Below are 12,769 nucleotides of genomic sequence, written 5' to 3' on the forward strand. Positions count from 1 at the left end.
GGGGTGGGGGGGGGTTCTACTATATTTGTTCCAATTATGTACACTTAAATAAGGTTAATAATATTTGTTTCAATTTACGTGATATAAATATTTTTAAAAAAAAAATTGCATCAAAATATATCTTGGATGTGTATTACTATCTTTTGTTATTTTCTTCTACATTTGTTTTGTACCTTGTTATCTTGTCTTGCTATTATGCTTGAAATTCTTTTATATTTTTTTTAAACGAGTTTATCGTAAATAGCATCTCTAACCCACAAAGATAAAAGTAAGTTTTGTGTATATTCCATTCTCAAATTTTACTTGTGACATTATATTATATATGTTGCTTTGAATTTATTTACATAATGAACACTTCAAAACACACAGAAAACCTTAAATTCAAGTTGATTGAGGACAAACAAGTAGTTCAAGAGTCTAGCTTATCTCACATAAGAACTGGAATAAAATAATCTCACGTTGAATAAGGTGAAAGACCTTAAATTTAAGTTGAATGAGAGCAAACATGTAGCAAACCTTAAATTCAAGATGAACGAGAACAAACATATAGAGTTTATCTCATATAGAAATTGGGATAAAATAATCTCACGTTAAATGAGATAAGATGCAATATCTCAAGATTAAAATTAGTATTAGATTTATATCGGGAGCTAAACATATATAGATACTGACTAAATCAGAATCGCGCTCTGCAGGTTGATTAAGGGTGGGCCAGTCCTAGCACTACACCACAATTTATGTTGATAATATAATATAGATTAAATATCAAACTTAGTCATAAGATATCCTACCACCGTCAAAGAATGTGGTACGATGAATTGGGTTGCTTCTTCTTTAACCATAAGTCTCGAATTCATGTTTTGAGTATGGAAAAAATCCTCTAACAGAATCTGAATTAATCGAATTCAAATACAGATATCAAACGTCATATCAAAGATAAAAAAAAATTTAAAAAATCCCACCATGTACTACCCAAACAACCCATTACAAAACAAGTCAACAATATAAATGCAAAGGCAAGAAGACAACTTTGTGCAATTTATAACGTTGATATGTGTATACTCTCCTATTTAAAGACAACCTCATCATCAGCTCCTTCAAAACTAGCCGTTACATATTCAATTTTCTCTCTCTAAAACTCTCTCTCTCTCCAAATCCAGAAAACTCAAATGACAATCTCAGTAGAATCTTCATCCTCTGCTTCCCTTAACAAGGTACTTTATTCATTAAAGATTGCAACTTTAGATTTGTTTTTATGTTATGAAAAGTTCTGTTGATTCTTTAGCCTCGATTATTGTATGTTGTTGTTCATGATTGTTGTTTTTATTAAAAACCCAACAATAAAGATTGCAGCTTTAGATTTGTTTTTTTTATAAAAATTGAATTTTTCCACCATTTCAGGGTTCACCAAGCTTGATGGGTTCTTCACCGAATTACAGTCCATCATCAGATAAACGATTCTGGAGTAATCTTCGCAGTAGGGTAGATACTCTTCTTGAAAACCGCGAAAATCACAACCCTGCTCACAAGGTAAATTGGGCTTAAATTAATATTCAAGATTTGATTTTTGGCAGCTTTATTGTAGTTTGCTTTTTGCTACTATATTTTGTTCCTTGTACCTCGATTATTGTTTTGTTATGTTAACGGTTTAGCACGAGTCGAGAGTGTATCAGAAACAGTCTCTCTACCTATGAGGTAGGGGTAACTTGTGCTTACATTCTACCTTCCACAGACTCCACTAGTCGGATAATACTGGGTTTGTTGTTGTAGTGAGATTTGTTTTTGGGTCTCAATTTTTGTGTATTTAGTTTGAAAATGGTTTGTAGCAGCTCGATGGAGCAGAGAATCGATCGAAGAGGATGAAGGAGGATGCTATGCTTTTACTAAGAGGATTTGATTCAGTTTCTTCCTCTCTTTCACTGTTATCTGACAATCTGGAAAATGCCCTTCAGGTATCCCTTGTTTTAATGTTTGATCAAAAGCTCATATAGGATTAAATCTATGATTTTTCAAATGTTGGGATGCAGTTTTGGTTTGTAAAATTGAGTTTTCTTACCTTAATTTGGATGAGCATTTGTGTTTGTTAATTATAACTGGTGGGCACGGAGTAGGGTAGTAAATTAGTAGGTAATAGTGTGTTGTCTCAATATCAATTTCCTTTAGTTTGATTTCTGTTACTATTTGTTGTTTCTTGTACTTTGGTTATCAGTGGCATAGTGTGGTGTCTCACTATCAATCAATTCTAGTAGTCATAGCATTACTATTTTGTTGTAGTTACTGTTTAGAATGTTGTAGCTTTCACTTCCATTACTCCCTTTCTGGACTTGCTTTGGACTGTTTTTCCTTGAGTCAAGGGTCTATCGGAAACAACCTCTCTTACCCCCAAGGTAGAGTTAAGGTCCGTGTACACTCTACCCTCCCCAGAGCCCACTTTGCGTGACTATACTGGGTATGTTGGTGTTGTTGTAATCATAAATAATTTGCTAGATGGGAATAAAAGAAACACCTATCTTGTTTGTCAATTGTCATTTATGGATTTAAAATCAGTGTATATGCATATATGTAGTACATATAGGATTAGTGGTGTGAATTATCAATGACTTCTTGTTTTAAGGAAGATAGATTAGTCAAAAAGAAGTTTTGATTCATAAATTTGAGGTCCTTTACTCAGTATAGTGCTTTCTAATCATTAATAATTGCTAGATGAGGTTAGAAGAAGATGTTGCTCATAGATACTCTTACACTTCTGGAATGTAACATTTTGAGGCATACAATAATTCATAACGACTATATTTTGTTGAAGTTTAAGAAGTGTATTTGGGAGTATAAATGCACTGCATGATATAGTTGAAAAAGAAAGCATACAAGTTGAAACTGTGTTTGCGAGTGCATACATCGAGTTATTGATCATGCATCCTGTAATTTTCATACAGGGAGCAAGGGATCTAGCAAAACCACCCACGTTGACAGATATACTTCATTGCACAATGGAGAAGGCAAGTCGAGAAAACCAATTAAAGGAAGGTAAACATGAGGGAGATGAAGAAAAAGAAGAGACTGAAGAAGGAAATAAAGGATTGAAGAGGAAATTGGACGAATGTTCAGAGGATTCACAACAAGATGATGATACCAAAAAAGAAAATGGGCAGGTCTTGAAACATATTGGGAAGTTCAAGAAAGCCAAAAATGTTGGTACCCGTCTCTCTCAGTTTATTTTTTTTGGGTGTTACATTACCTCTGCATTTGTGTTCACGAGCTAACTTGACATTATCTCTGTGAAGCTTGCGATTTCCATGGCGTCAAAAGCAGCCACGTTAGCTCGAGAACTGAAATCAGTGAGATCAGATTTGCGCTTTATGCAAGAACATTCTGCTCTTTTGGAGGAGGAGAATAGAAGGCTTCGTGATGGCTTTGACACTGGGATACCACCAGAAGAAGACGACCTGGTAATACTTGACATCCTCGCTCAAATTGTTTACTACTTGATCTGCAATGAAATGTGAAATAGATTTAAGTTGTATAAACTGACAGTATAATATATCACATCGAGTGATACTACTTGAAGTGTGACAGTCAAACTGTTTACTACTTGAAGCATGACACTAGAATTGCTTACTACTTGAACTGTAACAGAATGTAATTTAATTTGCTGTATAAACTGACAGTATCATATGGTAGATACTTGAACCATGACACTCAAATTGGTTACTACTTGAAGTGTGATGCTTAAATTGTTTACTACTTGAAGCGTGACACTCAAGTTGTTTACTACTTGAACCATGACACTCAAGTTGTTTACTACTTGTGAAATGTGACAGAACATAAAATATATATTATGTTATATGAACGGACAGTATCATATGGTAGATAACATAGAGTGATGCTGCTTAAATGTGACAGTCAAATTGATTTACTATTTGAACCATGTGACACTCAAATCGTTCAATACTTGAACCGTGGCACTCAAACTATATACTACTTGAAGCACGTTACACAAATTGTTTACTGCTTGAAATATACTTTGCTATAAACTGACAGTATCATATGGTAGGTATACTCATTTGTTTACTACTTGAACCATGAAACAACTGTTTACTACTAGAAAATGTCTGCATCTAACCTACTGTTTATCTTATAAATTTGCTTAGGTGAGGCTCCAAATGGAGGCACTTCTAGCTGAAAAATCCAGGCTCGCAAATGAAAATGCAAACTTGAATAGGGAGAACCAGTGCCTTCGACAACTTGTTGAGTACCATCAGTTGGCCTCAGAAGATCTCTCTGCGTCCTACGAAGGCTTACTTAGAGGAATGGGATTGGAAATTTCATGTTCACCTGAGGAACATACTGAGGCAAATGATGTATCCGGAGCACGTGAAAAAGATCTATATGGAATTTCCAAATCCCTTGATGATATCTATGATGATGAATGAAGAAATGGTGAATTTGAGTAAAACTGTTTTTTACTCCTAGTATAATCGCACCAGTGGAGTCTGCACGCCATGTTGTAATCTTACCTATATCAAATATTGTAAAAGAAAGATTGTACCCTATGTTGCAAGTTGATGGAAGACAACAATTTTGTTGTTTCCTATATACTTCTTCCTTTTCTGTTTCTTCTTCCCTTGGGATATTTGATAACTAGATTGGAATATTTGTAATAGTTTAAAGATGAACTTTGTATCTATACAATTTCCCTATGTTTCATGACAGTGACGTATTTCAGTTTGTATTTTTTGTTAGTTTTTAATATATCATGACGGTGCACATCTAAACACCTCAACTCGTCGTGTCGGACTCTGTGCCCCATGGTATGTTGTTGTTGTGGCTTTCAGTGTGAGGTAAACACTTAGAGCTATCACTTGTATAGATGTAAAAGCAGATACTTTATGCTAAAATTAATCAACTAAATGTAGTTTAATTATTCAACACAAATGTATGGCCCTTACTCATTTCTTTACAAACTATATTTTTTTTTTGCTTTCTTTTTAATTTTACTTTTTCTATATATTGAAAAATTTCCCAGCCTCAAACTTACCTAAAAAGGTCAAATTGGAATGGGAATTCCCTCTAATGCAAATCTTCTTCATGTCCTATTCATAGTATTCTTGTCCCTATAACACCTCACCATATAAAAGTTGATGAATTCATATAAAAATAAATAAATAAAGCTAGTGGATAAATTATATATACTGATGACACACACAACATGCAATATATTTGAACTTTTTATGAGATTTTATATCGTTTTCAAAGTTAATATATATTTATCGAGTTTAGAGGCGGAACTAAAGGTTAATGTACATGTTCGATCAATTCAATAATTTTGATCTGAATTATCTATATATTTTTAATTAAATTGTTAATATAAAACTAAATAATCCTAAAAGGCTCAAATCTGAAATCTATAAGCTTCAAATTCTACCTCTGCTTTAACAATCGAATATTTTTAGGGTTTAGTTATATTTATGTTGTAGTCTTGAAAATCAAATGATGATGTATAGCTTTAGTTACACTTGTGGGGAGAAATGAACTTCAACAAAAAGTGTTTTTATAATTAATTACAGAAGTACACACACCACAAGAAATTGTTTGGATTTCCAAATATGTAATTATGTGCATATAGAGAGAGACAAAAGTATTGCACTATGGCACTACAAGATATATAATTTCAAATATAAAAGTCATAAATACTACTACTAAGATTCTAAGAGAATAAATTGCATATTTAACATAAAATATTTTAGTTAAATATCATAACATATTTAGTATAATTTTACATGCGTAGTCTATAGAAAATTGAATATATATAGATTTTTCATCTATTATTATTACAAGATAGAGAGGTTGTTTTCATAAACTTCTAGCTCAAAATAAAAGTTTCGAAGCAGGGTTGCAAAAGTAAAGTTAAAGTTATGTCATATCTTCTCTAATCACTTTTTTAAAATACATTAATAACGTTAAATTTGATATGCATAACACATAAATAAATACTCAAATTTTGGTTTAATTTTGCAAATAAGCACTATAACGTTGATAGTGCATATCTAGATATCTTTGATCTCTATTGAAAATTAAATACTTCAATTTGTTCTTACTATATCTCGTGAACATCTAATGTTCTAGATATGTATATTCAAAATTAAAGCAATTAATTATTATTTTAAGGCTAAATTAAGATTTTATCTATATGTTTCGCCTACAAATGTGATAATTCCTTTAATGATGTGAATTTTTTGCTAAAATCATATAATATGCTTGAATTGATTTAGCCCAAACACTATATTGTGCCTTATCCATTTTGAGAAAATGACACAAAACTTTTATCATTTAACTAGATATATCATATATGGACAAGAAGATTATTATATAAAAATAAAATTAAAGATTCAATTCAACTTTTTGAGAACAATAAATCTATGACACTAATGAGGAACCAATCAAACTTATTCTTATGGTTTCTTTCTTTTCAAGCTTTTAATTTCTTTTTTTCTTTCAACATCCATTCTAGCCAAGGAAAATATTAACTTATTTTTTTTTCTTACTTTGTAATTTTCTTGACCTAGCATATTTTAACAACTTAAATAAAATCTAGTCATCCATAAAACTTATCCACATATATATATATTTTGTTTCCTATGTATGTTTCTGTCTGTTGGTAAGGTTGTTCTATGGACACCTTTGTCAAGTTGATGTGATTGGGACCAAATAAACCCAACCAATAATTAGGTATCTTTTTGTTCTATCTCTCTCTTTCTTTTTCGGGTAGTTCGTATCTTCATAAAAATATTTATTTTATCGAGCTTTCTTTTGAGTCAATTTCCCAATCGTTATATTTTTTGTGTTGGTCGAAAAGTATTCTTTTATCACTTTCACCATAACGTTAATAGTAGAGCCAAAAAAATAATGTCAGATGTATTGCTTGATAGGTGGACGAAGGATAATTTTGTATAAATCTAATAATTAGACATAGTTTTGTTCTTTTCTACTCCCTCCGTTTTAAAAAGAATGATCCTATTTCTTTTTTAGTCTGTTTCAGAAAGAATGACCCCTAACCTTTTTTGGCAACACTTTACTTTAACTTTCCATGTGGCATGTTAAAGACCACAAGATTTAAGGACATTTTGGTACGTTTGATACAACTTTAATTTAGAAACACAAGATTAAAAAGTCTTCTTCTTTTCTAAAACTCCGTTCCAAGTCAAACTAGACCATCTTTTTTGAAACAGAGGGAGTATTTTTTAAATCTATATATTTGATACAATTTTTTGTATACATAATATAATTTTCTGATGAAAGATGTTCAACTGTCAATTCTTTATTGTACATGATACACCACTAGCGACATACAACAATATATGCAGTGAAATTCAATTAAATAAGATCTAAAGAAAGTAATTTGTACACAAACTTTACCCTATCATAAAGAACTAACAATATACTGACAATAAAATTTAACTGAATTTCCTTAATCAAAAAGTTATATCTAAAAATATAGTAAAAACATAAGAAAAGAATACATAGTTATATTTCAAGTTAAATAAGAAGAAGTTACATTTCAAGGTTGACATTTTTGAATAATTTTAATTTTTTTAATTAGAATTTGGCATGCTTTATTCTTAGTTGCTCGGGCTCTTCACTTTTGATGCCGCACCCGTCTTCTTCAAAAATACACTATTTTTGATAAATTCGACACGTATCCGTTGAATTTTTTTAAAAAACTGAGCAACATATACTTCAAGGAGCAACTAGCACTATCTAATCTAGTTGATAGATCATGTAAATAAATTAGTAGAGTTAAATTAAGTAAAAAAAATATATCTTTTTTAAAAAAAATGTATAAATTATAAAAGACAGATAATATTAACTAGGCAAGATATTATTGAATTTTTGACAAGGAAGTAGCCACTTGTTGTGGCAAGAACTTTTTCCTTTTTAAATGATTAACACATGCAACAATTATAGGATGAATTTGACCCTTTAAAATTGATGAGATAAACTAAAATTTTCCACCAAAATAAAATTGGGAGTGCCATCCTTAAAAATGAGTTTTGCGGTGGATGAAATCAGATTAATTACGTCTTTAGATATTGAACATCGAATAGAAAAAAATTAAACCAAAATCCTTTTTATACATTTAGTAATAAATTAAATAATGAATTAACAGATTTAACGTAATGAATAATTTTAGATTCAAAGCTTGTATATATTTGTTAAAAGTATGTACAAATAAAATTAGATATGCATTTTGAGGTTTATATAGTTTCTCAATTTAAATTTCACAACATCTAAGTTCTGAATTTTCTACTACGAGCACACTCCGTATTCATAAATCAAGTTGTTCTTAGAATTGTAATTAATCATATAAACAAGGATTATGGCATGGTGTAAATTCAGCTCAATCCGAGTTTCAAAATAAATATTGAATATTGTAAGAATTGTAATTTATCACCAATGAAAAGTTGAAATACATTCTTTTATATGAAAAAAGAATAATTACACGCAAAATGAATCGAACATCATTATCATAATATAATAACAAGAAATAATTACACGCAAAATAAATGGAACATCACCATTGTAATATAAGTATTATTTTAGAAAATGGCCACCCAAAATTGGCCCCAACTTGAAATCCCTTTAATTCTACTTCCACTTTTTTCTTTACACCTTCTTGGTATCCCAATTTCACTTGTTAATTGTCTACAACTATTTGCCTCTTCATCCATTTGTGCAACTTTATTATTTCGCCACGAAAGCGTGAGCGTGCCATTAGCACGCTCAGCTTTGAAATAAGAGTTGCAAGCATTTATGCTTACAACTCTTAACACTAAACGACCACCTTCACGGTGAGATCTTATTCTAACCCTCTCACTTCCGCTGATTGAAGTCAGCGGAGGTGGGAAATTCATCGTTCTTTTAATTCTTTTCTTGAATTCTCTACATTTTGATCGTTGAACGCTACGAGCAATATCCCTTTCCTCCATGCTTTCGTTGAAATAACAACCCGTCTCGTTCCCTAAGCTCTCCGTACACATCTCCAAGCTTTTCGTGCTCATGACGAGAGAAGATAGCTTCGTAGAGGGATGAATGTAGACGTCGTTATCGTCTTTTTTATAATCGATTTGATGATGATAAGTAGAAGGATTGTTGAGGATTTGTATAAAGCTCCAACTATTCACATCTTCAAGATTTTGAGACATGGTGCAAGTTTTATTGTTGTTGTAGTAAAAAAAAACAGAGCAAAAACAGGGGAAAAACAGAGGAATTTATAGGAGTGAGAAGGTACCACTTGGAGGGGCGGGTCTATCGCAGATTTAGAATAGAAACTTTTTAGATCCGATTTTTAAAATTTTATCATTTAATTTGTTGCGATATTTTTAAAATTATAAAATTATAAAAAAAAATAAAATATTAAATTCAGTTGAATTATACGATAATTTCTTTTAAAAATAATTTGGAAGAGGTGGAGCAAAAAGTATTTATGCCACTAGAAATATTCAACCTTCTATTCTACCACATATTTTATAATGAGGAAAGGAACAAGAAAAAGTTTAAAGAAAAGTGGGAGGCTAGAATTATTTGAAATGTTATTTTTTTTTTCATTTTCTTTACCATCTAAACCAACACTCTATTTATATTAAAATACGTTTTGATATTGAGTTAGCTAAAAATATTTATTTTTAATCGATAATAAGTGTGTATATGCTAATTCAGAATCGAGATGTATTTTAAGGAGTAATAATTAAGAAATGAAATTCGTGAAAAGTTGAAAATTTAATAAATAAAAAGAACAATAAATAATAGAAGTATGAATATAATTTGATGTAGAAAATAAAAAATAACTAATTTAATTAAGGTCAAATTTTCAAAGATTATATCTTTTTTAGATTTTGAATTGTAATTTAAGAATACAAGAATTTTTTGATATTCTTTTATATCTATATATCTGTAATATTAAATAATTACTAAAGTAGTAGTAGTCAAATTTAAAATTTCAATGCATTGTTAATAAAGTTAGTTTAATAAATTACACTTATAATTAAAAAAAATTTAAGGAATGTCATACCAAGAACGGTCAAGTAATATGAAATGAATGGAATCAGAAAGTGGAGAAAGACAAAATTATACAAATATATAGATATACAAACGCTTAATGCATATTATATTTCAAATAACGAACATAAGAATATTATTGTTCTGAGGGAAAATGGTCAAAAATGTTCTTAAAATATGTGTAAGGAACAAAAATGTCCTTCATTTATAGTTTGATCCAAAAAATGCCCTATTCATCAATACTTTGGTCCAAAAATGGTCTTACTATTATTTAGTGGGTCAAAATGCTCATTTTCCAAATAAATATATTATTCATTTTCTTTTCAACACGTTCTTTTTCTAATAAGATTTTTTAATAGCAAATGTATATCTTACTTCAACTCATAAAAAAAATAGAAAATGAAATATTACGTATTTTATTATAATTATTTTTATCGATATATATACTACCTCCGTTTCAAAAAGAATGATCTCCTTTCCTTTTTAGTTTGTTTCAAAAAGAATGACCTCTTTTTTTTTTTTTGTAACAACTTTTCATGTAACATGTTTAAACCCACAGATTAAAGGGTAATTTTGTACATTTAACATAATTATGATTTATTACCACTTGATCAAAAGTCTTCTTTATTTTCTTAAACTCCGTGTCAAGTCAAACTAGACCATTTTTTGTGAAAAAGGGTGAGTATATAATGATTGGTGTGAACATACTTACTTCTTAAAATTTGGGATTGATCGAAAAATGATATAATAATATCAGTTTATAATTATTTTATGGCATAATAGCATGATTGCAAAGTTGATATCTTTTAAAAAAATTCAAAATAGCTTTAGTAGTGACTTTATGTCTTTTCTCAAATATGTATATATATACATATTTGAGAAAAAACATAAAGTCACTACTAAAGCTATTTCGAATATTTTAAAAAGATATTATGTGTATATATATATATATATATAAATGTGTGTGTGTGTGTGTCGTATAACATAGATAAAATAGACAATGCATACGATAAAGGGCGGATTTGATGATTGTTCAAAGTTGAGGGCAGAGTTTACTTTTTGGGATAATGCACAAGTACCCCCTCAACCTATGCCCGAAATCTCAGAGACACACTTCTACTATACTAAGGTTCTATTACCTCCCTAAACTTATTTTATTAATAATTTTCTACCCCTTTTCAACCTACGTGGCACTATCTTGTGCGTCCAATGCTGATTGACTTTTTTTTCAAACTAGTGCCACGTAGGCCGAAAAGGGGTAGATAAAACTATAGCAAAGTTTTCATAATTGCGCTCCATAGCAAACATAAATATGTATAATTGGCTATACATATACAAAGAAACCAATTGTATAATTCACTATACATTACAAAAGAAAGCTGTTGTATACAACTCAATTGTATAATTTGTGTATGCATAAAACGAGAAACAGAGAAAGACAAAAGAAAATTGAACAGGAGAATATTTATATTGTATAATTATAGTGTATATGATGAAGATATATATATTTGCAAGTGTATATACAATTTTCTCTCACTTTATACAAACAGAAACACAATTTATACATTTCGTTTCTGTTTGTATAAGCGATAGAGGCGAGGGTGGCGAGCGAGATCTTGGAGAGTGGCGAGGGAGGGGAACGAAAATATATGTATATATACAATTTTTTCTCGCTTTATACAAATATAAACACATTTTATACACTTGTGTTTGTATAAAAGTGAGAGGGAGCGAGCGAGAGAGGGAGAGTGACGAGCGAGAGTTTAAGGGAGAGAGGTGACTGACAAAAAGTTTGCTACTGGGTACAATAAAATTAAAGTATGATTATAACATTTAATTTGATTTATTAGTTTTTCATTATATAAAATTTTTCCTAAATTAAAAGTTGCTCATGCTATTCACATATTAGAGAGATATTTATATCCTATAGATCATCAATAGTGTATATATACTTTAAAATCATGTTTTTAGATGTCACTTTATAAAAAATTCCTAAAAATATATGTCTCCCTTTAAAAGTATCAAATTTGTCCTCAATCTTAGCCACCTAATGCAAAAGCATTTTAGGTTATTCAATTTCAATTTTTGCTTTACATATTTGTCTCTGCATAAAAATAAATTGAAGTTTATTTAGTTTTCAAAATAAATTTTTTATCAGAGTATTTTTTAAAACTTTTCTATAGTTGCCCTGACTATTATTCTTCCAAAAAAGATGATATAATTTCTTTTTTAAAAAAATCATTGTGCTCAAACTAGAGTTGTTTGAAATAAGTTTCCTGTCACAACCTCTTGGATGATAAAATGAAGACCAAAGTGGACAAATTGTGTATAACTCAAGATTGGGATGAGATTACAGAAGAGTAAAAGTCTTGTGGTTCCTGGATCTCCCTTGAAGTGATTGAGGAGATTGATAAGTTAAACCCACTTTGAAAGTTAAGAAAAAAGAGTTTGGTTAAGTTTTCAGATACTTTTCGAATTTAGCTTATCAATTTCCTCAATCACTTCGAGGAAAATTCAGGAAAAAACGAGGCTTCCACTCTTCTGTTATCTCATCCCAATCTTTGTCTACTTTCGTCTTTGTTTTATCACCCAATTTTATTAAGTTTAGATTGCGATTTTGTAATGACACCTGTAGGCAATTAGGTTTTATTGATAAATCCGTATTAAATTTGGGTTAAATCTTAAATCATCATACATTGACCAAGTCAAATTACTG

The 12,769-nt window shown here is 30.1% G+C and overlaps 2 protein-coding genes across 3 annotated transcripts; one reads left to right on the forward strand and one right to left on the reverse strand.

The window, feature by feature from the left end:
* The first annotated feature begins 1,061 nt into the window (after positions 1-1,061).
* LOC107021605 lies at positions 1,062-4,729 on the forward strand. 2 transcript variants are annotated; one of them, XM_015222295.2, is made up of 6 exons: positions 1,062-1,214; positions 1,402-1,530; positions 1,827-1,952; positions 2,934-3,188; positions 3,282-3,446; positions 4,149-4,729. In XM_015222295.2, the coding sequence occupies exons 1-6, from the start codon at positions 1,170-1,172 to the stop codon at positions 4,428-4,430; spliced, it is 1,002 nt and encodes a 333-aa protein (XP_015077781.1). In that variant the 5' UTR covers positions 1,062-1,169; the 3' UTR covers positions 4,431-4,729. The 2 variants fall into 2 exon arrangements, with proteins under 2 accessions (XP_015077781.1, XP_015077782.1); XM_015222296.2 differs by having other exon boundaries at positions 1,830-1,952.
* Positions 4,730-8,547: 3,818 nt separating this feature from the next.
* LOC107022921 (protein FANTASTIC FOUR 1-like) lies at positions 8,548-9,293 on the reverse strand. The gene has a single exon (XM_015223489.2). The coding sequence runs from the start codon at positions 9,198-9,200 to the stop codon at positions 8,595-8,597; it is 606 nt and encodes a 201-aa protein (XP_015078975.1). The 5' UTR covers positions 9,201-9,293; the 3' UTR covers positions 8,548-8,594.
* Between the last annotated feature and the right edge of the window lie 3,476 nt (positions 9,294-12,769).

The sequence above is a fragment of the Solanum pennellii genome, chromosome 6, assembly GCF_001406875.1.
Source record: "Solanum pennellii chromosome 6, SPENNV200".
Classification (NCBI taxonomy): domain Eukaryota; kingdom Viridiplantae; phylum Streptophyta; class Magnoliopsida; order Solanales; family Solanaceae; genus Solanum; species Solanum pennellii.

Bases quoted from the DNA above. Each gene is read 5' to 3' on its own strand.
- LOC107022921 (XM_015223489.2), bottom strand. From the start codon at position 9,200: ATGTCTCAAAATCTTGAAGATGTGAATAGTTGGAGCTTTATACAAATC.
- LOC107021605 (XM_015222295.2), top strand. From the start codon at position 1,170: ATGACAATCTCAGTAGAATCTTCATCCTCTGCTTCCCTTAACAAG. The intron at 3,189-3,281 runs GTTGGTACCCGT...ATCTCTGTGAAG, and splicing joins AGTTCAAGAAAGCCAAAAAT to CTTGCGATTTCCATGGCGTC. The intron at 3,447-4,148 runs GTAATACTTGAC...AAATTTGCTTAG, and splicing joins CACCAGAAGAAGACGACCTG to GTGAGGCTCCAAATGGAGGC.